This window comes from Pan troglodytes, chromosome 19 (genome assembly GCF_028858775.2).
Source record: "Pan troglodytes isolate AG18354 chromosome 19, NHGRI_mPanTro3-v2.0_pri, whole genome shotgun sequence".
NCBI classification, from domain to species: Eukaryota; Metazoa; Chordata; class Mammalia; order Primates; family Hominidae; genus Pan; species Pan troglodytes.
Window position 1 is genome coordinate 58,810,107 of NC_072417.2, and position 27,286 is coordinate 58,837,392.

Consider the following 27,286-nt stretch of genomic DNA (forward strand, 5'->3'; position numbering starts at 1 on the left):
CAGCTGAGTCTTACCGTCCTTTTTTAATGACTTCTCTCCCAAGCAGGGGTCCCAGAACAGGATCAATGGACTCCTCTAGATTTTCAATCAGCACCACAGCTCCAGCTTCCAGGGCCTGCTCTATGATTTGAAGGTAGCTGGGGAAACAAGTATGAGTCCGGGAGTATGAGACTGTGGCAAGCTATGGAGTCGAGACCATTTAATGAGACAAGCATGACCTCTAAGACATGGTGGTATAGTTGGAGGCACAGCTATTTGGAATGTTTTCAGTGGCCACATTTCTTCCCTATGTAAAGTGATATTTATGTGATTCTATACACTTTTAGAAATAGGGAGAAATTATAAAATACAAAAAAGATAATGAAAACCATAATGTGTCTTCAACGTTTTGGTGTATACTATGTATATTTGAATATATTATATTGTCAAGTTTAGCTTTGAGAGTGTTAGATTCATATGGTGGTTTTGTTTTATAACCTGTTTTTTTTTTTACAGAAAATATATTGTAATCACTTCGCCATGTCATTAAATATCCTTCCATGTAATTTTAAATGACTGGGTATTAGGCCATATTGATACACCTTAATTTATCAATCAATTAACAAAGATTTAGGTTACTTTTAACTTTTCAGTGTTATGTAGAGTTTAATAAATATGTAAATAGCTTGATTTTCTTAAAGTCAATTTATAAGACTGATATAATACAACTCAAACAAAGAATAACAATAATTTATAAGACTGATATAATACAACTCAAAGAATAACAGTAAAACTTTATGGAACTCAACCAAAGATCTTAAAGTTAACCTAAAAGAATACAGTGAGGCTGGCAAGGAGAAAACCAATAAAGAAGAAGAGGAGGGAGTCATTATCTAATACTACATATTTTATATATATCAACAATATAGATGTGTAGAAAGAAGGCTTAAAGGACAGCATATACCAATAAGTTAGCAGTGTTTTTGAAAGATGAATTATAGAAGTTTTTCTTTCTTTGTTTTTTATGATAACTCCTACCCCGCCCTCTCATTTTTCTTTACAGTGATGATACATTACTTTTGTAATGGGAAACACCACAATAAATGTTACTAAATATAAAAGTAAATAAGAGCTGGTGTAGTATTAGATATATAGAAAAGAATAATGACCCTATTTAATAAAATAATTTAATATATAGTAAAATGACATGTCTAATTAATTGAGGAAAGAATGGAAAATTTAATATTTGGTATTGAAACAATAGCTAACCACTTGGAAAATTAGTCTGTACCACATATAGTAGCTTAAACTATATTTAAATTGATTGGATTTCCATGTAAAAAGAAAACTCAAAAAACTTAAAAATGGGCCAGGCCTGGTGGCTCATGCCTGTAACCCAGAACTTTGGGAGGCCAAGGTGGGATGATTGCCTGAGGCCAGGAGATTGAGACCAGGAGTTTGAGACCAGCCTGGGCAATATAGTGAGACACCCTCTCTACAAAAATCCAAAAATTAGCAGGGCATGGTGTTGCGCATCTGTAGTTCCAGCTACCTGGGAGGCTAAGGTGGAAGGACTGCTTGAACCCCGGAGGTCGAGGCTGCAGGGAGCCATGATTTCACCACTGTACTCCAGCCTGGGTGACAGAGTAAGACCCTGTCTTAAAACAAACAAACAAAAAAACTAAAAACTAAAAATGTAGGTGAATATTTTAAAAATTCTTGGAGACAAAAGACTCCTCTAGGCATCACTTATAGAATAAATGGCTGACAAATCTGATCAAATAAAAAACTAAAATAAAATGAACTGTAGTAGGTAAAACCTCACAAAAGTAAATTAAAAGACAAATGAGATGAACAAATTTTCATTCATATGAAGAAAGAAGACTATACATATTACATATAATGCAACATTTGTATTCAAATAATATACAACAAATCTAGAAAACCATTCAACAGGAAAGTAGTTAATGGACATGAACTAAGAATTAATTGAACATATTTATTAAGGGCCTACAATGCATTCGGCAGTGTTTTAGACACTAGGGACACTGCAATGAGCAAAAAGAACATACACCTGTCTAAAATGCATTGTTAGTCAGCTGGAAAAGAATATTTTAATTAAAGTTTCGGGAGAAGGCCAGGGTTGGATTACTATGTGACTAAAGATGCAAATAAAAATATATCATATTGGCCGGGCGCGGTGGTTCATGTCTGTAATCCCAGCACTCTGGAAGGCTGAGGCAGGTGGATTACCTGAGGTCAGGAGTTCAAGACCACTGGGCAATATGGTGAAACCCTGTCTCTACAAAAAATACAAAATATTAGCCAGGCATAGTGGCACACGCCTGTGATCCCAGCTCCTCGGAAGGCTGAGGCAGGAGAATAGCTTCAACCCAGGAGGTGGAGGTTGCAGTGAGCCGAGATAGCGCCACTATATCTATATATATATATCACAGCATGCCTTGGCATTCACTTCTCAACAAAGTTTGCTCTATAAGATGGATGCATTATAATATTTAATGTTTGACTTGGTTAACTATTATTTTTAACATCATGTGTTCAATTTGAACAACCCCGGGTGATCTGGACCTCAGTGCATGCATGCTTGGGGCATGTGGCCAGAGCAACAAAGCTCACTTTTAGTGGCTGTTTGCTGGAGTGGATAAATCTTAGGTTTCTAAGTGAGGATGACCCAGCTTCAAATACTGCCACCATTACTTTTTTTTTTTTTAAGACAGAGTTTTCGCTCTTCTCCCCCAGGCTGGAGTACAATGGCGTGATCTCAGCTCACTGCAACCTCCACCTCCTGGGTTCAAGGGATTCTCCTGCCTCAGCTTCCTGAGTAGCTGGGATTACAGGTGCCTGCTACCACGCCCAGCTAATTTTTGTATTTTTAGTAGAGATGGGATTTCACCTTGTTGGCCAGGCTGATCTTGAACTCCTGACCTCAAATGATCTGCTCGCCTCGGCCTCCCAAAGTGCTATGATTACAGGCTCGAGCCACTGCGCCCAGCTGCCTCCATTACTTTTTAAACATATTTATTAATATATTTAAATTGTGGTAAAATATATGTAACATATATTGTGTGCCGTCTTAATGTGTACAGTTCCATGGCTTTAAGTACACTGTTGTGCATCTGTCACCATCATCCATTCACAGAATTGTTCTTGCAAAACCAAAACTGGCCGGGTGCAGTGGCTCACTCCCAGCACTTTGGGAGGCTGAGGCAGGCAGATCACAAGGTCAGGAGTGCGAGACCAGCCTGGCCAACATAGTGAAACCCCGTCTCTACTAAAAATACCAAAAAAAGTTAGCCGGGTGTGGTGGTGGGCGCCTGTAGTCCCAGCTACTCAGGAGGCTGAACCAGGAGAATCGCTTGCTTGAACCCAGGAGGTGGAAGTTGCAGTGAGCTGAGATCGCACCACTGCACTCCAGCCTGGGTGACAGACTGAGACTCCGTCTCAAAAAACAAACAAACAAACAAAAAAACAAAACAAAACCCGAAACTCTGTACCTGTGAAACACTTAACTCTTCATTCCCCTCTCCCTCGCACTCCCTGGCAAACGCCATTCGACTTTCTGTCTCAATGAATTTGGCTACCCTGGGAACCTTGGATGAGAGGAATCATACCACATTTGTCTTTTTGTCACCAGCTTATTTTACTCTGCATAACACTTTAAAGATTCATCCATGTTGTGGCATGTGTCAGAATTTTTTTCCCTTTTTTTTTAACTTCAATTTTATTTTATTTAAATTTTTTTCTTTGAAAACATTTTTTACTTTTAATTTTTATGGGTACATGGGTGTATATATTTATGGGGTACATAAGCTATTTTGATACAGGGATGCTATGCATAATAATCACGTTATGGAAAATGGGGTATCCATGTCCTTAAGCATTTCTCCTTTGTATCACAATCTAATTATTCTCTTTTAAGAATTGTTTTCCTTTTAAGGCAATAATATTCCATTGCATGTGTACATCACATTTTGTTTATCCATTTATCTGGGTTCTCTTCACCTTTTGTCTGTTATGAATAATGCTGCTATAAACACGAGTGCCAAATTTCCATCACTTTTAAAATGGCAAACTCCCCAGGGAAATTACTTAACTTCTGTGAACCTCTGCTTCCTCGGACGTGAAATGGAACCAATAACCTTACTGGTTATTAACCAGTTGATTACTAACCTTATTAACTGTGTGGATTAAGGACGGCATTTGAGATAAAACCTCTAACACCAAGACTGATGCATATCAACCTCCTAATGAATGATGTCTGCCTCACTTCCTCTTCCCCATTGCCCCATCCTGCTTCCCCAGGTGTCCTGATGACATAGAACAGGATGAGTACTGAAACCACAAGGCTAAAATGAAGGGAGGCATGAGGGATGTCAAGGCCCAAGCCACTGAAGCCTGGTGGGTGCTGGCCAGACATTCTCAGTGCCATTCAAGTCCCTTCACGTGGTAACTTTCCCATAGGTAAGTACGAAGCCACATGGCAGGTACCAAGGGCTCTGAAGGTTTCATAACTAACTCAGCTGCTTCATGGGACCTACTGAAATGTCCAACTGTGCCTCAGGAGGAGAGTTTTGTTCTTTGTATGTGGCTCTAGGGCACAAGTAGAAATAATGGGTAGAGGAGAGATAAGGGAGGCAGCTTTAGCTAAGGGTGAGGAAAACTTTATAAAGCACAGAGCTATGTGACAATGGGATATGAAGTTTGGGGAGGAAATGTTTAAGGGACAATGAGAGGATGAGCTCAAGGGATGGTGAAGAAAGGACCCCAGAATGGGTCGAGAGGTTGTGGTACATAATTTCTCATGTGGATAAAAAGCAAAGACTTAGTACCCAGGCATCTTTCATTGAGATGTTTGCTAAAATGGACGGAGAAACATGAGAAGCCTGATGGAGAGACCAGGAGTGTACAAACCATTCACTGGGGCTTAAAATCTGCTCATGATCTACACATTTTCCTGCACAAATGGCAAAAGTGGGAACTTCTGTGCTCAACCACTTACCCTTTCTGACCAATCTGCGTGACCTGGAGATCTTCACCATATTTATTCTTGATCCATTTGATGCCTTGTAGCTGAGGGTCAACCATGAGTGGCCAGCGCTCACAGTTGATGAGAATGGTGGCATTCTCCATGGACATGCGGTCGGCTGGGAGGCCCTCGTTCTGCCAGGCAGCCACGTCAGCATCATCCATCAGCATCCTCAGGGGATCCAGGGCCGGGGTGACTGGAATGGGAGTCTGGTGAAGAAGAAACGCCAGCCACCCCACGCTCAGAACAGAAGCAGACATTCTCAGCTGGGATGAATGCACAGTTACTCACCAAATGACACAACTCCTTTAAAAGCAAGATCAACATCCCACTGAAGAATGCCTTTCTGGCTGTGTGATTATTTCTGGAAGCAGGTTCTATTAAAGTCCTGATAGCTTTTTTTTTTTCCCCTCCATGGATGAATAACTGCAGAAATTCAACTCGTGTGACTGATTCTTTGTTTTTCGGTATCTTTACCTAAGTCAAGTTTCTACTATATTATCTGTGTTTTAATCTATGACCTCCTACACACTCTCACCCATGTTAACAGTGTTATTTCTCTGCTATATGTCTGTGTTTCTTGTGCATGCTCCATGAACCAGCACCAGGTCCCATGCCTAGTGGGTTTGCTCCTGTCTGTACCAACCGGCACAAACCACTCTTTCCTCTCATCTGTTTCACCAGCTTGCAAGAGGCTAGACAGGTTTTCTTTTTCTCTTCCCCAAACACCCCATTCACTTGCAGGACTCTTTCTTGCAAACCTGCCTGCTGGTGCCTGTGGGGAAGCTGCCGAGTATTTATCAGTCTGAGAACTTGCCTGTGGCCTCTCTTATGCCCCTTCAGGGCTCCTGTGTGTGCCCTAGACACTGCCTTTTCTTCTTTGTTAGCCTTTCTCTGCTCACTCAGTTCTTTTTTTTTTTTTTTTTTTTAGATGGAATCTTGCTCTGTCACACAGGCTGGAGTGCAATGGCGTCATCTCAGCTCCATGCAAACTCCACCTCCCGGGTTCAAGTGATTCTCCTGCCTCAGCCTCCCAGGTGGCTGGGATTACAGGTGCCTGGCACCACACCCAGCTAATTTTTGTGTTTTTAGTAGAGACGAGGTTTCACCATGTTGGACAGGCTGGTCTCGAACTCCTGACCTCAGGCGATCCACCTGCCTCGGCCTCCCAAAATACTGGGATTACAGGCATGACCCACCACGCCAGGCTCACTTAATTTTTTTTACAGGCAATGTTTTTCATTGATGACCCATTTATTTTTTTTTAAATTAAGGTAACATTGATATGAAATAAATTAATCATTTTAAAGTGCACAATTCAGTGGCATTTAGTCTATGCATAACATTATGCAGCCATCGGCTCTACCCCCAAAACATTTCATCACCCCCAAATCCCATACTCATTCGACAGCCCCCGCAATTTCTGTCTACCCCCAGCTCGTGGAAACTATGAATATGTTTTCTGTCCCCTTGGATTTTCTTATTCTGGATATTTTACTATAAATGAATCCTACAATATGTGACCTTTTGTGTCTGGTTACTTTCACTTAGCATAATGCTTTCGAGGTTTAGACAAATACCCTTTTAACTCCTTCATCTCACTCCTCTCTGAAGTTTGTTCTGCCCAATTATCCCAGGGAAACCTCTCCAAACCATCTCCCATCCTCTTAATTGTATCTAACAAGGGCACAAATGGCCAGTGCTACAGTATCCAGCAAACCTCTGAAGGGAAATAAGCCCCTTGGGGATTCTTATCTGGGACCAGAATTGTGTTCCAATATATTTTTTCCCTTTGTAATCTCATGCATTCTATTTGACGTGCTCAAAATCATTATTCTGAGAAAGAATCCGTAGGTCTCACCAGACTGCCAAAGACGTCCATGACACAAAAAAGCTTAAGAACCCAAACAAAGCCAGAAAAATCCTCACTAAGCTGCTACTGAGCTCTTCATCTTCATTCACTCAGTTAATGATGGTTCCTTCAACAATTTCCTTTTTCCAAAAGTGTTTAGGATGAGTCAAACAGCTGCTTTATTTTTTGTTTATTTGCTAGCATTTTAAAAACTACCGTTCAGCTAATTGTCAGGTGAGCAGTGTTTTATGAGCTGATCTGAGAAAACAGTCATCACTACAGAAAGAGTTTTTGTTCTAAGGTTCTACTTACAAATAGATCTGGAATACAGCTTTTACCTTATGTTGTGAAATTTGGGGCTGACTTTCACCCTCACTGACTGTTTTTGTTTGTTTGTTTTTTGAGACGGAGTCTCACTCTGTCGCCCAGGCTGGAGTGCAGTGGTGCTATCTCGGCTCACTGCAAGCTTCGCCTCCCGGGTTCACGCCATTCTCCTGCCTCAGCCTCCCGAGTAGCTGGGATTACAGGCGCCCGCCACCATGCCCGGCTAATTTTTTGTATTTTTAGTAGAGACGTGGTTTCACCGTGTCAACCAAGATGGTCTCGATCTCCTGACCTCGTGATCCGTCCGCCTCAACCTCCCAAAGTGCTGGGATTACAGGCGTGAGCCACCGCGCCCGGCCCACCCTCGCTGACTTCTATGAGCCTAATCTCCTCAAGTGGACTGGGAACTTGCCAAAGGTATCCCGGTCTTGAACGTTTTGTGTGCCTCCTGTATAGTGGAGTGGTAGGACACACTAAATACCCAGGGAGTATTTGTGGGTTGCTATAAGTGATGCGAAAGTGCCAAGAAAATATTAGGACTTCTGATGCTCGTGTCCAAGTACAGCTTTGAATCCCCTTTAATGGGAAACCAGTATTTCTCCACTTAGTTACATTGCAGGGGGTGGGGGGCGGGTGATGTAAAGGGATGGGTTGGGAGTAACATCCACCTAGCCACACGAAGAGGACAAGCTGAACTGCCCAAATAAGAAGCATGTGAGCAGCTGTTCATGGGATTATGCAGGACGGAAGCCGACGAAGGATATCTGTGAGTCACTGGCACAAGCTGTGTAGCTCTAGGGCCCAGTAACAAGGTGCAATGTAGGATCTGGGAAATGGAACTTCCCCTGACTGCTCCTATGAAGTCTGGCTCTGGAGTGGGGAGATCAGAGACGAAAATGGTTCTTTTTCTATCTCCCAGGTTTCACAGCTTTAAGGATTGCTAGGAGACAGCCCGCGGGGAAGAGGACTAGTGTTCCCATGGAGGACTACATTCAGAGGAGAGGTGCTGCCCCCAGGTGGCCTGGAGGGCAGTGGGCAGCAATGCAAGGCAGTGTGGAAGGACACGGGTACGCAGGTTTCACACCTGGTGCTCAGGGGGTGGTGGGGGTGAGTGTGCAGGAGGACACCAGAGGATGCGAATTATGACCGTGATGTCTTCCCATTGGTGCCCAGAGGCTGATGTGGTCGGGAGAAATTCAGGCCATACGTACTTTCAGCTGGCTCAGGTAGGGCCTCCAATTTCCGTCCAGGAGGCTCTGCCGATATTTCTTTGTGAAGAAGCCAAGGTAGGAAATGAAAGCCGTTATAAGTAAAATGTCTCCACATAACGTCCTTTCCTGCTGTTTGAAGTTCTGCACGGCATCTGCCCACCTCACGTTTTCAGAAGCGAGTCCTCCAACCTACCATTTCAAAAGCCAGAGAGGAGAGGAGGCGTGTTACACAGTAGGTGATAGAGCCGTGATTCCATCACGGAGAGCGCCCACTGCACGCTTCATAGCGGGAAGAGGCAGAATATCACTTATATGGCCCTTTCCATCAATGGGGATTTGTGCTGCCTGTAGCAAAGCTTTCAGTACACAAGCCCCCATTCTGTGTCATGCATCACATGAACCATGGAAAGATGACAGGGTTCGACTCTGCTCTTTCTGTGTGTGGAGACTGATACCACTTAATCAAAGGGTTGTTGAGAGGATGAAATATAATCATGTATGTTTATTATTTAGCACGATACCTGGTCTGTGGAACATGTTAGAAAATTAGCCACTTCTTTCTCCTTTCCAAATGCTGGGGAAATGAAAATAAACAAAATCAAGTCCATGCACCATAAATAATTCACAGCGGGCGAGGAGACAGATGTGCTAATTGAGACACAGAGAAGCATGGTAAGGTCATGGGTGTGTACAAAGTCCTGACCCCCCAGCCCTCTTTGGGTTGGTACAGTCTCCCTGGGAGGAGAGCCATTCTTTCTACAGAGGACTGTTAGTGGTATGGCGGAGCTTTGCTTCTGCGTTAGGACTCACCCTTTATTTTTTCTTCTAATGATAACATCATGGAACGTCAGAGTCTGGACAGACCTTAGAGATTTGCCAACCCAGTCATTCACATGCCTGTTTTCAGATTACACAAAGGTCAGAAAGTCCAAATATCTCACCAGAATCTCTAGGTCGGTAGAGACAGGGGTGGCTTCAGAGCCTGAACATCCTGACTCCTAGAGCAGAGTGCCACACTGCCTCCCACGAGCACTGACTCAGAAAGTGCTCCAGCCAGGCAGAGAAGGCTGTGCTAAGTTCAGAAACCAAGCAGGAAGGTGAATGGAAGGCAGGCCAGCTAGGAGATCTGGAGGACTTCTTGCACATTGGCAAGAGTTGCTATCTCTAAACTGAACTGTTCAGCTAAATGGATCATCTCAAAGCCACACAGAAGCTGGTCCAGTGACAACTGCACAGACACACATTTGGGTATGGCAGGTCTTCATTACATCACAGCTCCATTCAGTGATGGCTAGGACTCACTGCTCCCCAGATTAAAACATCTGGCTCCGCTGTGTAATTCAGTGGTGGCTGGAATAAATGTCAACAGGTGTGGAGTGTACTTCCCTTCACTGGTGAGGAGGGTGCTGTAAAGTCTCTAGCTTGAAGAGAAATCATATCCATTTGACTTGCTTTGCAGAGTCTTAGCTGATATGTGGGATGAGAAATACAAGCCATAGGAGATTTTAAAAGGCCGTAAATTCTTTGACATTCCTGTCATTAAGAGTTGCTGTCTGTGCTCTCTGCCCTTTAATCTGTGACTGCTTTGACCTATAGAGTACAGCGGAAGTGCTGTTGTGCCAGTTTTCAGTCCCAGGCCTTCAGATACTGGGACTTTCCACTTCCTGCCTCTTGGGACACTTGTCCTTGATGTCCTGAGTTACTGTGTAAGACGTCTGACTACCCTGCTAGAGGGAATGCGTGGAAAGGCCCTGAGGAAGGGAGAGAGGACCAGCTGCACCCTCCCTTCCAATCATCACTGCCAAGATGCCCAGCATGTGAAGGAAGTCGTCTCGGGGGCCTCCAGCCCGGCCACCAGCTGAATGTACCAAGTGACCCCAGTCATGGCCACATGGAGCAGAAAACCTGGCCAGCTGAGCCCTGCCCTCAACAAACTTGTGAGATATTATGAAATGGTTATTGTACAAAATCACTAAGCTTTGGAGTAATTTTTTTATGCAGAAACAAACACCCATAACACAAGCACCGCTGTCCTGACCTGCAGACTTGATTTCCCAGGAAGGCTGGAGCATGTGTGTATATGTGTGTCTGTGTGTGTTTTCTGAAATACTCAGGGTCAGTAGGTCTCATTCTTTTCTGTTTCTATCTCAGTTCCTAATCTTGGCCACACCCTTATAATGAAATGTTACATAGATAGGAATGTCACGGTTTGCCTATAAAATGCTAGCTTTGTCTTGTAATGTTTCCTCTGGTCAATACACATGAATATAAGTGTGTTACCATTTTGCATGAGCTGCCTGATAGATCCAGTGCTCCCATCCTCCCAACCATGTCTATAAGAAAACTCCTTTGACCAGATTAGGGTTTATGCATCCACATTTTCCTCAGGACTCAATTCCTGCATTTCAGCACATTTTAATACTTCCCTCCAAATCAAAGCGCTGCTGTGCTGTGCTCATCTATCTTGCACCTCCACGGCATTTGACAAGCCTGCTAATATAATTACAGCTCGGGCTGCTGTGGCTTACACTCACCAGGCGATTGGCAAGGGAGATTGTGACTGCGGTCACTTCGGCTTCTTGCTGACATTTGAGTTTGTCTGCTGTTGCTTTCTCAAACCTGGCTGTGAGCTTTGCCAGGTTTTCATTAAGGTGCTGTTTAGGAAGGAATACAAGGACCATCAGTCATTTCAGCCCATGTAACTACCAGTGCTCATTAGATGAGGGTTCACATGGAGGTGGTTCTGAAGGAAGCACTCTGCAGGGGCATTCCTATGGGACCAGGGAAAGCAGGGCAGAGAAGGAAATGAAAGCACATTCGGGGAAGATCTCAGGCGGGTCCTAGCAAGGACTTCATCTTGATCCTGCAGTGGGAGGGTGGAGTGGACATCCAGAAATGTCCTACTCCAAGATGAGAGAGCTGAGCTTCATACCCCACCACCGCAGTCATTGAGGTGTTGAACGCTACGAGGTGTGAGGGATGTGGATGGGGGGAAGGGTGCATACATTCTGCCTCTGCTTGAGTTGGAGAAAAATGGGTTCCAGTAGCCTGACAAAATGGTGCAGGTGCTGCTATTAGAAGCAAGAACACATCAAAACTGGGGTTAGCATGAAAAAGGTCAACAGCAACCCACGTGGGCCAGGGAGGACAACTGCCAGTATCTGCTGCAGCTAGTCTGGGGCTGGGCTGTCTGGAATCTAAGTCCTTCACTGGCTCTAAGGTCCTAGAGTACAAGGTAACTTTTACTTAACCTCATCTAGTCTCTCCCATTAACACAATGTATAGGAACATAAAAAAGACATAATTTCAATATTTAAAAATGTATTAAGAATTTAAAATTGAAGTATGTAGCTTTTGTGGTCCTCTGAGTACATATTTTTACACACAAAGATACATGGACACACAGCAGATACCTCCAAATACATCTCAGGTCTGTGCAATAACTGGGGTTCAGGCTGCTTTGTTGGTCATTACTAAGGCACAAGAGAAATCAACGTAGGGCCAAGCTTAAACATCCAAGCAGTTTAAAAAGCAGGTGGTGGGCCATCCAATTAAGGATGGCAGACTGGCCATGCTCATTTACCTCCTACACTTCCCAAGACTTCTCTAAAATGATTATGAAGCAATTAAAATAGTCATAAGCCCATTACACCAAGCAAATTGGTGAGGGCCATTTGGAGGGTGAGGGAGTCCAACAGATTTATGGAGGACCACACTGTTGAAGAAGTGGAGACTGCTGGAGCAGGGCAGAGGACGTGACAACTTAGAGTTAGCTGTTGTTCACCAAAGGGGAAACTGATCAGCACACAGAGCCCTATACAAACTGGAGATCTCAGAAATGTCAGGTGTGATTGAAGGGGAAGATGAAAATATGAGGATTAATTGGAAGCCTATTGATTCTTGCCCTCATATCTCCATCCACATGCACAGTATGCAATGCTACCAGTCACCTATGTCACCATGTAAGAAAGTCAATAGAGGCAGAGAATAAAGGTGCTACATCTTGGCATAACTCATCAGATTTTGAAAACAAATTCTACCAGTCAACCAGCTCTGCCCTTGCCTGCAGACCTAGAATTAGCTTTTGATCGCTACTCTTGTAAACATGAAAGGACAAGAAGAGATTTAATGCAGGCTTAGATTAAGTTAAACAAGATGAAAAAAATGACCTAGGAAGAAGAGGCAGAATTTTGGTAACAACAAAAACAGCAACTGCAACAACAAAGTTAAAACTTTCACAGTTTCTCAGACAGATTCAAGATGATTCATCCACAAAACAAGAACAGGATGTTATTAAAAGGAAGAGAGAATAACAAAAAAAAAGCTCTTGTGGAAATCACTATTGTTGTTAATATAAAATATAACAAAATCAAGGGAAAGGTTAAAAGGTGAATTTGAGGAAATTTCCTGAAAAGCATAAGAAAACAAACAGTAACAAAAAGATGGGAGAAAACAGAGGACTGATCTAGGAGGTTCAACATCTGACAGGTATGCTTTCCAGAAAATAAGAGTAAACAGTAAACAGAAGGGAATTTACCAAAGAAATAATACAAAATAATTTTCTAGAGCTGAAGAAAATGAATCTTTACATGCCAAACACCATATAAGAAAAGAATGGAGAGGAGCCAAGATGGCCGAATAGGAACAGCTCTGGTCTCCAGCTCCCAGCGTGAGTGACGCAGAAGACAGGTGATTTCTGCATTTCCATCTGAGGTACCAGGTTCATCTCACTAGGAAGTGCCACACAGTGGGCGCAGGTCAGTGGGTGCAGTGCACCGTGCGCGAGCTGAAGCAGGGCGAGGCATTGCCTCGCTCGGGAAGCACAAGGGGTCAGGGAGTTCCCTTTCCTAGTCAAAGAAACGGGTGACAGACGGCACCTGGAAAATTGGGTCACTCCCACCCGAATACTGCCCTTTTCCGATGGCCTTAAAAAACGGTGCACGAGGAGATTGTATCCTGCACCTGGCTCGGAGGGTCCTATGCCCACGGAGTCTCACTGACTGCTAGCACAGCAGTCTGAGATCAAACTGCAAGGCGGCAGCAAGGCTGGGGGAGGGGCGCCCGCCATTGCCCAGGCTTGCTTAGGTAAACAAAGCAGCCGGAAAGCTCCAACTGGGTGGAGCCCACCACAGCTCAAGGAGGCCTGCCTGCCTCTGTAGGCTCCACCTCTGGGGGCAGGGCACAGACAAACAAAAAGACAGCAGTAACCTCTGCAGACTTAAATGTCCCTGTCTGACAGCTTTGAAGAGAGCAGTGGTTCTCCCAGCATGCAGCTGGAGATCTGAGAACGGGCAGACTGCCTCCTCAAGTGGGTCCCTGACCCCTGACCCCTGAGCAGCCTAAGTGGGAGGCACCCCCAGTAGGGGCAGACTGACACCTCACACGGCCGGGTACTCCTCTGAGACAAAACTTCCAGAGGAATGATCAGACAGCAGCATTCGCGGTTCACGAAAAACCACTGTTCTGCAGACACCGCTGCTGATACCCAGGCAAACAGGGTCTGGAGTGGACCTCCAGCAAACTCCAACAGACCTGCAGCTGAGGGTCCTGTCTGTTAGAAGGAAAACTAACAAACAGAAAGGACATCCACACCAAAAACCCATCTGTACATCACCATCATCAAAGACCAAAAGTAGATAAAACCACAAAGATGGGGAAAAAACAGAGCAGAAAACCTGGAAACTCTAAAAAGCAGAGCACCTGTCCTCCTCCAAAGGATTGCAGTTCCTCACCAGCAATGGAACAAAGCTGGATGGAGAATGACTTTGACGAGTTGAGAGAAGAAGACTTCAGACGATCAAACTACGAGCTACAGGAGGAAATTCAAACCAAAGGCAAAGAAGTTAAAAACTTTGAAAAAAATTTAGACGAATGTATAACTAGAATAACCAATACAGAGAAGCGCTTAAAGGAGCTGATGGAGCTGAAAGCCAAGGCACAAGAACTACGTGAAGAATGCAGAAGCCTCAGGAGCCAATGTGATCAACTGGAAGAAAGGGTATCAGCGATGGAAGATGAAATGAATGAAATGAAGTGAGAAGGGAAGTTTAGAGAAAAAAGAATAAAAAGAAACGAACACAGCCTCCAAGAAATATGGGACTATGTGAAAAGACCAAATCTACGTCTGATTGGTGTACCTGAAAGTGACGGGGAGAATGGAACCAAGTTGGAAAACACTCTGCAGGATATTATCCAGGAGAACTTCCCCAATCTAGCAAGGCGGGCCAACATTCAGATTCAGGAAATACAGAGAACGCCACAAAGATACGCCTCGAGAAGAGCAGCTCCAAGACACATAATTGTCAGATTCACGAAAGTTGAAATGAAGGAAAAAATGTTAAGGGCAGCCAGAGAGAAAGGTCGAGTTACCCACAAAGGGAAGCCCATCAGACTAACAGCGGATCTCTCGGCAGAAACTCAACAAGCCAGAAGAGAGTGGGGGCCAATATTCAACATTCTTAAAGAAAAGAATTTTCAACCCAGAATTTCATATCCAGCCAAACTAAGCTTCATAAGTGAAGGAGAAATAAAATACTTTACAGATAAGCAAATGCTGAGAGATTTTGTCACCACCAGGCCTGCCCTAAAAGAGCTCCTGAAGGAAGCACTAAACATGGAAAGGAACAACCGGTACCAGCCGCTGCAAAATCATGCCAAAATGTAAAGACCATCGAGACTAGGAAGAAACTGCATCAACTAACGAGCAAAATAACCAGCTAACATCATAATGACAGGTTCAAATTCACACATAACAATATTAACTTTAAATGTAAATGGACTAAATGCTCCAGTTAAAAGACACAGACTGGCAAATTGGATAAAGAGGCAAGACCTATTAGTGTGTTGTATTCAGGAAACCCATCTCACATGCAGAGACACATAGGCTTAAAATAAAAGGATGAAGATCCACCAAGCAAATGGAAAACAAAAAAAGGCAGGGGTTGCAATCCTAGTCTCTGATAAAACAGACTTTAAACCAACAAAGATCAAAAGAGACAAAGAAGGCCATTACATAATGGTAAAGGGATAAATTCAACAAGAAGAGCTAACTATCCTAAATATATATGCACCCAAAACAGGAGCACCCAGATTCATAAAGCAAGTCCTGAGTGACCTACAAAGAGACTTAGACTCCCATACATTAATAATGAGAGACTTTAACACCCCACTGTCAACATTAGACAGATCAGCGAGACAGAAAGTCAACAAGGATACCCAGGAATTGAACTCAGCTCTGGACCAAGCGGACCTAATAGACATCTACAGAACTCTCCACCCCAAATCCAACAGAATATACATTTTTTTCAGCACCACACCACACCTATTCCAAAATTGACCACATAGTTGGAAGTAAAGCTCTCCTCAGCAAATGTAAAAGAACAGAAATTATAACAAACTATCTCTCAGACCACAGTGCAGTCAAACTAGAACTCAGGATTAAGAAACTCACTCAAAACCGCTCAACTACATGGAAACTGAACAACCTGCTCCTGAATGACTACTGGGTACATAACGAAATGAAGGCAGAAATAAAGATGTTCTTTGAAACCAACGAGAACAAAGACACAACATACCAGAATCTCTGGGACACATTCAAAGCAGTGTGTAGAGGGAAATTTATAGCACTAAATGCCCACAAGAGAAAGCAGGAAAGATCCAAAATTGACACCCTAATATCACAATTAAAAGAACTAGAAAAGCAAGAGCAAACACATTCAAAAGCTAGCAGAAGGCAAGAAATAACTAAAATCAGAGCAGAACTGAAGGAAATAGAGACACAAAAAACCCTTCAAAAAATTAATGAATCCAGGAGCTGGTTTTTTGAAAGGATCAACAAAATTGATAGACCGCTAGCAAGACTAATAAAGAATAAAAGAAGAATCAAATAGACACAATAAAAAATGATAAAGGGGATATCACCAACGATCCCACAGAAATACAAACTACCATCAGAGAATACTACAAACACCTCTATGCAAATACACTAGAAAATCTAGAAGAAATGGATACATTCCTCGACACATACACTCTCCCAAGACTAAACCAGGAAGAAGTTGAATCTCTGAATAGACCAATAACAGGAGCTGAAATTGTGGCAATAATCAATAGCTTACCAACCAAAAAGAGTCCAGGACCAGATGGATTCACAGCCGAATTTTACCAGAGGTACAAGGAGGAGCTGGTACCATTCCTTCTGAAACTATTCCAATCAATAGAAAAAGAGGGAATCCTTCCTAATTCATTTTATGAGGCCAGCACCATCCTGATACCAAAGTCGGGCAGAGACACAACCAAAAAAGAGAATTTTAGACCAATATCCTTGATGAACATTGATGCAAAAATCCTCAATAAAATACTGGCAAACCGAATCCAGCAGCACATCAAAAAGCTTATCCACTATGATCAAGTGGGCTTCATCCCTGGGATGCAAGGCTGGTTCAATATACACAAATCAATAAATGTAATCCAGCATATAAACAGAACCAAAGACAAAAACCACATGATTATCTCAATAGATGCAGAAAAGGCCTTTGACAAAATTCAACAACCCTTCATGCTAAAAACTCTCAATAAATTAGGTATTGATGGGACGTATCTCAAAATAATAACAGCTATCTATGACAAATCCACAGCCAATATCATACTGAATGGGCAAAAACTGGAAGCATTCCCTTTGAAAACTGGCACAAGACAGGGACGCCCTCTCTCACCACTCCTATTCAACATAGTGTTGGAAGTTCTGTCCAGGGCAGTTAGGCAGGAGAAGGAAATAAAGGGTATTCAATTAGGAAAAGAGGAAGTCAAATTGTCCCTGTCTGCAGACGACATGATTGTATATCTAGAAAACCCCATGGTCTCAGCCCAAAATCTCCTTAAGCTGATAAGCAACTTCAGCAAAGTCTCAGGATACAAAATCAATCTACAAAAATCACAAGCATTCTTATACACCAACAACAGACAAACAGAGAGCCAAATCATGAGTGAACTCCCATTCACAATTGCTTCAAAGAGAATAAAATACCTAGGAATCCACCTTACAAGGGATGTGAAGGACCTCTTCAAGGAGAACTACAAACCACTGCTCAAGGAAATTAAAGAGGATACAAACAAATGGAAGAATATTCCATGCTCATGGGTAGGAAGAATCAATATCATGAAAATGGCCATACTGCCCAAGGTAATTTACAGATTCAATGCCATCCCCATCAAGCTACCAATGACTTTCTTCACAGAATTGGAAAAAACTACTTTAAAGTTCATATGGAACCAAAAAAGAGCCCGCATCGCCAAGTCAATCCTAAGCCAAAAGAACAAATCCAGAGGCATCACGCTACCTGACTTCAAACTATATTACAAGGCTACAGTAACCAAAACAGCATGGTACTGGTACCAAAACAGAGATATAGATCAATGGAACAGAACAGAGCCCTCAGAAATAACGCCACATATCTACAACTATCTGATCTTTGACAAACCTGAGAAAAACAAGCAATGGGGAAAGGATTCCCTATTTAATAAATGGTGCTGGGAAAACTGGCTAGCCATATGTAGAAAGCTGAAACTGGATCCCTTCCTTACACCTTATACAAAAATCAATTCAAGATGGATTAAAGACTTAAACATTAGACCTAAAACCATATAAACCCTAGAAGAAAACCTAGGCATTACCACTCAGGACATAGGCATGGGCAAGGATTTCATGTCTAAAACACCAAAAGCAATGGCAACAAAAGCCAAAATTGACAAATGGGATGTAATTAAACTAAAGAGCTTCTGCACAGCAAAAGAAACTACCATCAGAGTGAACAGGCAACCCACAAAATGGGAGAAAATTTTTGCAACCTACTCATCTGACAAAGGGCTAATATCCAGAATCTACAATGAACTGAAACAAATTTACAAGAAAAAAACAAACAACCTCATCAAAAAGTGGGCGAAGGACATGAACAGACACTTCTCAAAAGAAGACATTTATGCAGCCAAAAAGCACATGAAAAAATGCTCACCATCACTGGCCATCAGAGAAATGAAAATCAAAACCACAATGAGATATCATCTCACACCGGTTAGAATGGCAATCATTAAAAAGTCAGGAAACAACAGGTGCTGGAGAAGATGTGGAGAAATAGGAACACTTTTACACTGTTGGTGGGACTGTAAACTAGTTCAACCATTATGGAAGTCAGTGTGGCAATTCCTCAGGGATCTAGAACTAGAAATACCATTTGACCCAGCCATCCCATTACTGGGTATATACCCAAAGGACTATAAATCATGCTGCTATAAAGACACATGCACACTTATGTTTATTGTGGCACTATTCAGAATAGCAAAGACTTGGAACCAACCCAAATGTCCCACAATGATAGACTGGATTAAGAAAATGTGGCACATATACACCATGGAATACTATGTAGCCATAAAAAATGATGAGTTCATGTCCTTTGTAGGGACATGGATGAAATTGGAAATCATCATTCTCAGTAAACTATCACAAGAAAAAAACCAAACACCGCATATTCTCACTCATAGGTGGGAATTGAACAATGAGAACACATGGACACAGGAAGGGGAACATCACACTCTGGGGACTGTTGTGGAGTTGGGGGAGGGAGGAGGGATAGCATTGGGAGATATACCTAATGCTAGATGACGAGTTAGTGGGTGCAGCACACCAGCATGGCACATGTATACATATGTAACTAACCTGCACATTGTGCACATGTACCCTAAAACTTAAAGTATAAAAAAAAAAAAAAAGAATGACAGCTAAGCACATCAATGTAAAGTTTCAGACATCAAGAACCAAAAGGAAAAGATTAGAAGACTTCAAGGAAAGGGGGGAAACTGTGCATACACAAAGGAACAAGACATTGACTGTCCACAAGACTTCTCACCAGACAAAAGCATAAAACATTCAGTGTTCTGGCAGGGCGCGGTGGCTCACCCCTGTAATCCCAGCACTTGGAGAGGCCGAGGTGGGCAGATCACCTGAGGTCGGGAGTTTGAGACGAGCCTGACTAACATAGAAAAACCTCATCTCTACTGAAAATACAAAATTAGCCAGGCATGGTGGCACATGCCTGTAATCCCAGCACTCGGAAGACTGAGGCAGGAGAATTGCTTGAACCCGGAAGGCAGAGGTTGCAGTGAGCAGAGATTGTGCCATTGCACTCCAGCCTGGGCAAGAAGAGTGAAACTGTCTCAAAAAAAAAAAAAAAAACAACAAACAACAAAAAACAAAACACAAAGCAAGAACAACAAATTCAGTGTTCTGTGCACAAAAAATTAGCAACTCAGAATTCAAGACTTTGCAAAACTGTTAGTTCAGTTTACAAATAAAATGAAGACATTTCTAGACAATAACAATGCAGAAAATTTACCTCTTCCTTAACATTTCTGAGAACGTTCTTTGAGAATGAGCCATAGCAGAATAAGAGAGAGAAAGGTTGTGGCAGCAAAGAAGGACAAACAAAGAATACTTAATTGTAAATGGAAAGTTTAGAAATAATGGATGCTATGCAAAAGGAACTAATGCAAGAGAAAGAGACAATAAAGGAAAGTAGAAACTCTGGGGAGCGGGGGTGAAGAGACTGCGGAAAACAAGAGAATGTAATTCTAGATCTGTTATGAACAATATAGACAACGTTCACAGAATAGAAATGGAATTATTGCTTTTTTAACTTTGCAGATCAGTCTATGGACAGAGCATGGGTCACTTAATTTTGGTTACAGAAGAGAATGTATTCTCAGTTTTGGTGATTACAAAGCAAAAGTAATGATAAGCAGTAATAACAAAAGTTGGGAAGTAGAAGGAAGGGAGCTGAAGGCAGGGGTAAGAGTGTCATCTTGTGCTATGGTTTGGATGTCTGTCTCCTCCAAATCTCAGGTTGAAATGCAATGCGATTCCCAGTGTTGGAAGTGGGGCCTGGTGGGAGGTGATTGGATCATGGGGGCGGGTCTTTAATGAATGGTTTTGCATCATTCCCTTGCTGGTAAATGAGTTCTTGATCAGTTAGTTCAGAGGAGATCTGGTTGTTTAAAAGAGTGTGGGACCTCCCTCTTCTCTCTCTTGCTCCCGCTCTTGCCAAATGACATTCTGGCTCCCTATTGCCTTTGGCCATGATTGTAAGCTTCCCGAGGCCTCGCCAGAAGCCAGCACCATGCTTCTTGTAAAACCTGCAGAACTGTGAGCCGATTAAACTTCTTTTCTTTACAAATTACCCAGCCTCAGGTATTTCTGTACAGTAATGCAAGAATAGACTAACACATCTTGAAAGCTGAGAGCTCCAAGGGAGCTGCCTTTATGTAATAGAACAGGAAATAAAGGTTACATTAACTGTTAGACTGGCACAAAAGTAAGTGCATTTTTTTTTTTTTTTTTGAGATGGAGTCTCGCTCTGTTGCCCAGGCTGGAGTGCAACGGCACGATCTCAGCTCACTGCAACCTCTGCCTTCCAGGTTCAAGCAATTCTTCTGCCTCAGCCTCCCGAGTAGCTGGGATTACAGGTGCCCACCAGCATGCCCAGCTAATTTTGTATTTTTAGTAGAGATGGGGTTTCACCATGTGGGCCGAGGTGGTCTCAAACTCCTGAGCTCAGGTGATCCACCTGTCTCAGCCTCCCAAAATGTTGGGATTACAGGCGTGAGCCACCATGCCTGGCTGTAACTGCAGTTTGTGTCATTACTCTTTTTTTTTTTTTTTTTTTTGAGATGGGGTTTCCCTCTTGCTGCCCATGCTGGAGTGCAATGGCGCAATCTTGGCTCACTGCAACCTCTGCATCCTGGGTTCAAGTGATTCTCCTGCCTCAGCCTCCCAAGTAGCTGAGATTACAGGCGTGTACCACCACACCGGGTTAATTTTGTATTTTTAGTAGAAATTGGGTTTCACCATTGTTGGTCAGGCTGGTCTCGAACTTCTGACCTCAGGTGATGCAACCACCTCGGCCTCCCAAAGTGCTGAGATTACAGGCATGAGGCACCGTGCTGGCCATTAAAGTAATGGCAAAAACCACAATTACTTCTGTGCTAACCTAATAAAACTGGTTACTGTAACTATATTGGGAAGACATGGAAATGGACAACTTATAGCCTTAGCTAACTAGCAGAAGGTCAACTGCCTCAATAAGATACATCAAAAAATAGATATCAGCATAACACATGGACAGAAGTCAGAAATTCAAGTGATCAGAAAGTGGGAAGATAATGGAAACTTGTCAGATGAGTCTAGTGTTGAAAAAAATAGAAGTTGGTGGGGATTATGACAAAATGAGCACAACAGTGTGAATGGGAAGCCATTACTTAACTCTAGGGTCAATTAATGACATATGAGAATCTTTTGATTATTTTTAGACTGACCTAAAATAAGATTTTTACGTAAAAGTACCTGCTGTTTTAAATATTGGCAATTAATTAAATCATCTGCAAATAGACTGCGTGGGCCAACTGGAACACAGTTGAGCTGCTAGGTAGCAGGCTCTGATGTGATCTCAAGCACCAGAAACAGATATAAGAATTAAAAGGGATTCTTGTTTCTCATCAGAAGCCTTTCTCTACTATTTGATATTTCACTCTGTGTGTGATAATATGCTCACGGAAAATGCCTCCCTTGTTCTTACTATTATTTTTATAAATCATAACATTAATATATCTTCACTACAGAACAAAAGAAAATGTAGATTAGACAAAACAGCCATCCAAAATTCATCACCCAGAGATCACCACCACTGTTAATATTTTTGTGTGTTTCCATTCTGTATTAGGCCATTCTTGCATTGCTATAAAGAAATACCTGAGACTGGGTAATTTATAAGAAAAGAGGTTTCATGGCTCATGGTTCTGCAGGCTGTATAGGAAGCATACCGCTGGCATCTTCCTCTGGGGAGGCCTCAGGGAGCTTCTACTCATGGTGGAAGGCAAAGCAGGAGCACGTCATATGGCCAGAGCAGGAGCAAGAGGGAGTTGCGGGGGGCAGGTGCCACATACTTCTAAATGACCAGATATCACAAGAACTCACTCACTGTCATAAAGACAGCACCAAACTATAAAGGATTCTCCTGACAACACAAATGCCTCTCACCAGGCCTCATCTCAGGCACTGGGGATTACAATTCAACATGAGATTTGGGCAGGAACAAATATCCAAACTATATAATGTCCTGCATACAGTAATCAAACTGAAATCTGTCTTGAAATATGCTTTCCCCCCACTTTCTGTATTCTGAATATAAGATTATTTACTTGGAATTATCCTAAAATCCTCAAAGTAAGACTTGGGTGTGTGTATGTGAGATTGGACTAGGCTGGAAATGGCCCTGCAGCATATAGGAATCCTCTTGCCCTGGGTGGGTCTCCAGGTTAGGGATGGGTGTTAGCCCATCTCCTGTGTTATTAGCAGGGAGTGCCCACATTCCTGGGATGTTGACAGGGATGTGTATAAGTGGAGGATGGAGAGGAGGTTGTTAAAAGCAAGAATAAATTTTTTTTTTCCGGAAAATATTTTGGCAGAAAAGAAGTGCCTTCCAAAGGTAGCCAAGGAATTTTAAAATATTCTTATTGCTTTCGCAGGTTGAGTGGGCCTGTCATGTGAATGTTGGCTACTGAAAAGGTATAAACATTTTGAAAACATTCTCTTTGCACCAACTGTTCCTTTAGTTAAAATAACTTGAGTCAAGAGTCTTTGAAAATGCAGTTCTTGTTATATTTTCTGGAAGAGACTGAAAAATATAAAAATTATCGGGAGATCTTTTCCTCCCAAAAAGCAGGAATATGGGCTGGACATGGTGGCTCATGCCTGTAGTCTGCTTGTAATCCTAGCTCTTTGGGAGGCCAAGGCAAAACATTCACTTGAGGCCAAGAGTTCAAGACCAGCCTGGGCAACATAGCAAGACCCCTTCTCTAAAAATAAAAAATAAAAATAAATTCAGGAATGGGGATGTGACGGTGTCTTGCATGTGATGTTCTTTGAAGGGAGCAATTGTTATGGTGATTATCATCTATTTTAAGTAAAGTAGTCCATGAACATGTGCATTATAAAACAAGCATATTGAAAGGAGGTGAGTTGCTTTGCCAAAGTTCTTTTTTTTTTTTTTTCTGAGACAGGGTCTTGCTGTGTTGCCCAGGCTGGAGTGCAGTGGCCTGATCTTGGCTTACTGCAAGCTCTGCCTCCCAGGTTCACTTCATTCTCCTGCCTCAGCCTCCTAAGTAGCTGGGACTACAGGTGCCCACCACCACGCCCAGCTAATTTTTTTTTTTGTATTTTTAGTAAAGACGGGGTTTCACCATGTTGGCCTGGATGGTCTCGATCTCCCGGCCTCATGATCCTCCTGCCTTGACCTCCCAAAGTGCTGGGATTACAGGCATGAGCCACTACACCCGGCCCAAAGTATCTTTTTAAATAGAGAGATCGGTCTCAAGGATCTTTGATCTAGAGCCTTTTTCCATAGATTTTAATCTAACAATCAATAAACCCATGTCACGTGGCATACGGCATGTCTACAATCCTACCTTTCATAACTTGTAAAATCCTCCTTATCGTCATGACAAATTTGTAGCAAGAATCTTATTTGCCTAGAATGCACATACAGAAATTAAAGATCCAGAAAATTTTTTGGATTGAACGTGATCACAGCCGTGATTGAGTCCATGCAAGAGGTTGGATGTGCATGTGGTAGACGGCACATGCTGTCAAATGGGACAGTAGCGGTTGAGCAGTTATAGTCACGCTCACACAGTAGTGGTTGAGCAGTTATAGTCACACTCACAGCAGGGGGGCAGCTCCTGCTGCTCCCTTCATCATGGGCTGGGCTCTAGTCTCATGCTTTATACACATCACATCCTTTAATCCTCATAATAGTCCCATGAAGCAGGTACTATTACTGTGTCTATTCTACTTCAGGAAGCTAAGGTTTGGGCATTTTGGAAACCTTTCTAAAGGTCACACGATCAGTAAATATTACAGCTTGGATTGGAACTAAGGTATGTGGAAGGATGGAGTCTTAGTTGCTATGCTATCTTCCATTCTGATTTCTACCTGTTACTTTGTTAGTATACATTTTTATGGGAAAGGTGAAGTTCAAGCATATGAAAGTAAGTAATTCAAGATCTAAGCTGGTGGAACTTTAAAATATTTTGAGCCTTAAGGTAATGTGATTATAGGTCTCGAGTCACAGGACAGGCAGCTATAACCTAGGCAGTTGTAACCTTTATTTCTCTGATTATAGATTGGCCTTTTTCCTTACCTACATTGTCTTGTAAAACATTGCAAATGACTAAAGGGCACCAGGGAAGACTCCTTCCAGCTTCATTGCTGATCTTTGTTATAGATTAACCTCTCTTTTACCTTTCTCACACAAAGACTCCACATTATCTAAGATGGAAGGTTAAATACACTCTTTTAAATTGGAAAGGAAGTGAAAAAAGCTGTACAGAAAACTGTAATTAATTAAATTGTTGTAACTCATAAACCAGCCTATTATAGAAAATTTCTTTGTTTTCTGCCTATATAAGTAACACCTTAATGTTTTACTTTGGAGCACTCACTCTATCTCTTTGGAGTTCATTGCCAGTTTTTCACTTAAATCAACTCTTGAAGCTGGATTCTGGGCTGGGCTCAGTGGCTCATATCTGTAATCCCAGCACTTTGGGAGGCTGAGGTGGGAGGATCACTTGAGCCCAGGAGTTCAAGACCAACCTGGGCAACATAGGGAGACCCTGCCTCTACAGATTAAAACAAAAAATGAATTCTGATCCTTTCAATTATTTCAGGTTGACAAGGAAAATCTCCCAAATAGGTGTGAATCCAAGATCACCATCCCCATCTCCAAATCCTGGGTGAAGCAGACATAATAACAATATCTACATGAGTTTATAAAAGCTAATGACCCTCACAGTTTTATATTTATGGACTAGGGGCCACCCACTAAGTCACAGTGTATAACTTGCTTTAAAGAACTTCCACAAAACAATGCAGATAGCTGACACATTTCCACACATCCATGCTACTGAAAGTGAGACAGGCAGATAGTTGGCTAGAACTGAAGGGAATAGGTAAAAAGGGTAAGGTGGCTAAAATCCACATTTCCAAGGAGAAAGAGAAAAAGTCTCAAAATTTTAACCTTTTGTTCAGAAAAGGAGAAAACCTTTTAGCACCACAGCTTGTAAACCAGTGGTCCAGTGGAATTGTCTTGTTTGGCCTATACAGTGTTTGAGAAAGAAATGTAAAAAGTTGCCTCTACTGAAAAATGAGATTTTGCATGAAAATGTGGTTTTCCTGCTTCTCTTTAAAAACCGTAACGTTAGGTGTTAGATGGTGTCTGAAGAGCGTTGTTTGTATTGGAGGCGGACTAGCAGGGTGAGGGGCTCTGGGGTCACTCACAGCGATCTTGGCTTTGATGGCAGCCAGCTTCTCCTGGGCAGCTGTGAGGTCCGCGGTGGCTTTGTTCAGTGCCTGGCGCTTGGGTTCCACATCACAGAACACCTCATGAAATCTCACAATATTGATGACCCAGGAGCAGAGGCCTGCAGCCGCATAGGATTTGGTGGCCACAAACTCAGGATTGAACTCGGGGTCTTGCAGATACGGCCTGATGGCTTTGAGGCAGTTCTCGTGAATGTTCTCTTTGTTGAAGTTTATTAGCGAGTCCAGGAAGCCATCCACTTTGGCCATGGTGACCTTAGCAGCCTTCCAGCTCCGGTCCTTGGGCACCCTACCCCTGGGGGCCATCAGTACCATCACCGCAGCGCTGACATTGCTGACGGCCAGAGGCGGAGAGCCAAATGACTTCAGCTCTGTCAGGTTGGTCTGGGAAAAGAGAAGGAGGTGGTTAGGGGAACATGAATGGGCTTTCTTTGTCCTCCGCCACTGATGGAGTTAGGTTGTGGAGTGATCGGTTTGAAAGGGCTGCTTTGAAGCCTGCAGCAGCCCTCTGAATTTTAAATATCATGACTCATCAAAAGGAAACCAAAGCTACTCCTCAGTGGCTTCAGACTTCTCTGAATGGTTAGCCAAGACTCAGCTATGTTCTTTCAGCACTTTAACTGACTCGCAGCCCATTAGAAACACACAATTATTTCACATTCAACTGAGAAATACAAGGATGCCGACATACTCTGAAATACGCAGCATGCTATGAATAAAAGATAAGGTTATTATAAATTAATTTCCATCTTGGATTGAAGAGAATAGCACTGTAACCCAAGTAATATTTTTTTCCTTAATTAAACTGCTTTGTTCCATGAGCTTGTTCTAACTACACTTGACTGTCCTGATAGCAAAACAGCATTTTCTGCCAAGAAATAATTCAGACAGAAACAAGGCACAGCCTGTGAGTCAGCTGCTCTGCCTGGTCCTGGGTTTGTCCTTTGCTCAGAGTTTCGCTTGTTCCAGAAAGACACGGCTGAAAGAGTTGATCTTGGCAAATCACTTAAACCTTCCAGAACTTGCCACCTTCATCTGTAAATTGGGGGCAGGAGAACTCGCTACTCTGTACATAAAATGGTGTCATAAATGCGTATGAAGTTGATTTAAGGCCTACTATGACATTCGGTGAGAAGCCTACAATCAGGTGTAGGGAATTCTAATTTTCTGTTGCTTGGGCATCCATTTTGAATATAGGTTTAACTTTCTCATACCAGAAGCAGGGCTCAGTTACCCTGGATACAGCTTCCAGTTCTATACCACACCCAAATGACTCAAGCCAGTAGCCAGAGAATTTGGATCTCTCCTAGGCAGGAGCTCCCTGCTTTCCTGCCACTTCCTTTAAAGGGACCATTCAGGCATTTGCTGAAAACCTAAAGTGACCCACATCCTACTTTCTTATATATACTTATATATTAACATAAGATATATCTTATATTAAATATGAGAAATAT

General features: G+C 42.6%; 1 protein-coding gene across 5 annotated transcripts in view; it reads right to left on the minus strand.

The window, feature by feature from the left end:
- The window catches only part of DNAH9 (dynein axonemal heavy chain 9), a 377,141-nt gene that overhangs the window by 90,891 nt on the left and 258,964 nt on the right, over positions 1-27,286 (minus strand). For all 5 annotated transcript variants that reach the window (XM_063799007.1, XM_016932363.4, XM_063799008.1 and 2 more), the window contains 5 exons: positions 25,791-26,216; positions 10,948-11,067; positions 8,414-8,602; positions 5,000-5,235; positions 15-137 (listed from right to left, as the gene is read on the minus strand). In XM_063799007.1, the coding sequence (XP_063655077.1) occupies positions 15-137; positions 5,000-5,235; positions 8,414-8,602; positions 10,948-11,067; positions 25,791-26,216 (1,094 nt within the window). The remainder of the gene's footprint in view (positions 1-14; positions 138-4,999; positions 5,236-8,413; positions 8,603-10,947; positions 11,068-25,790; positions 26,217-27,286) is intronic.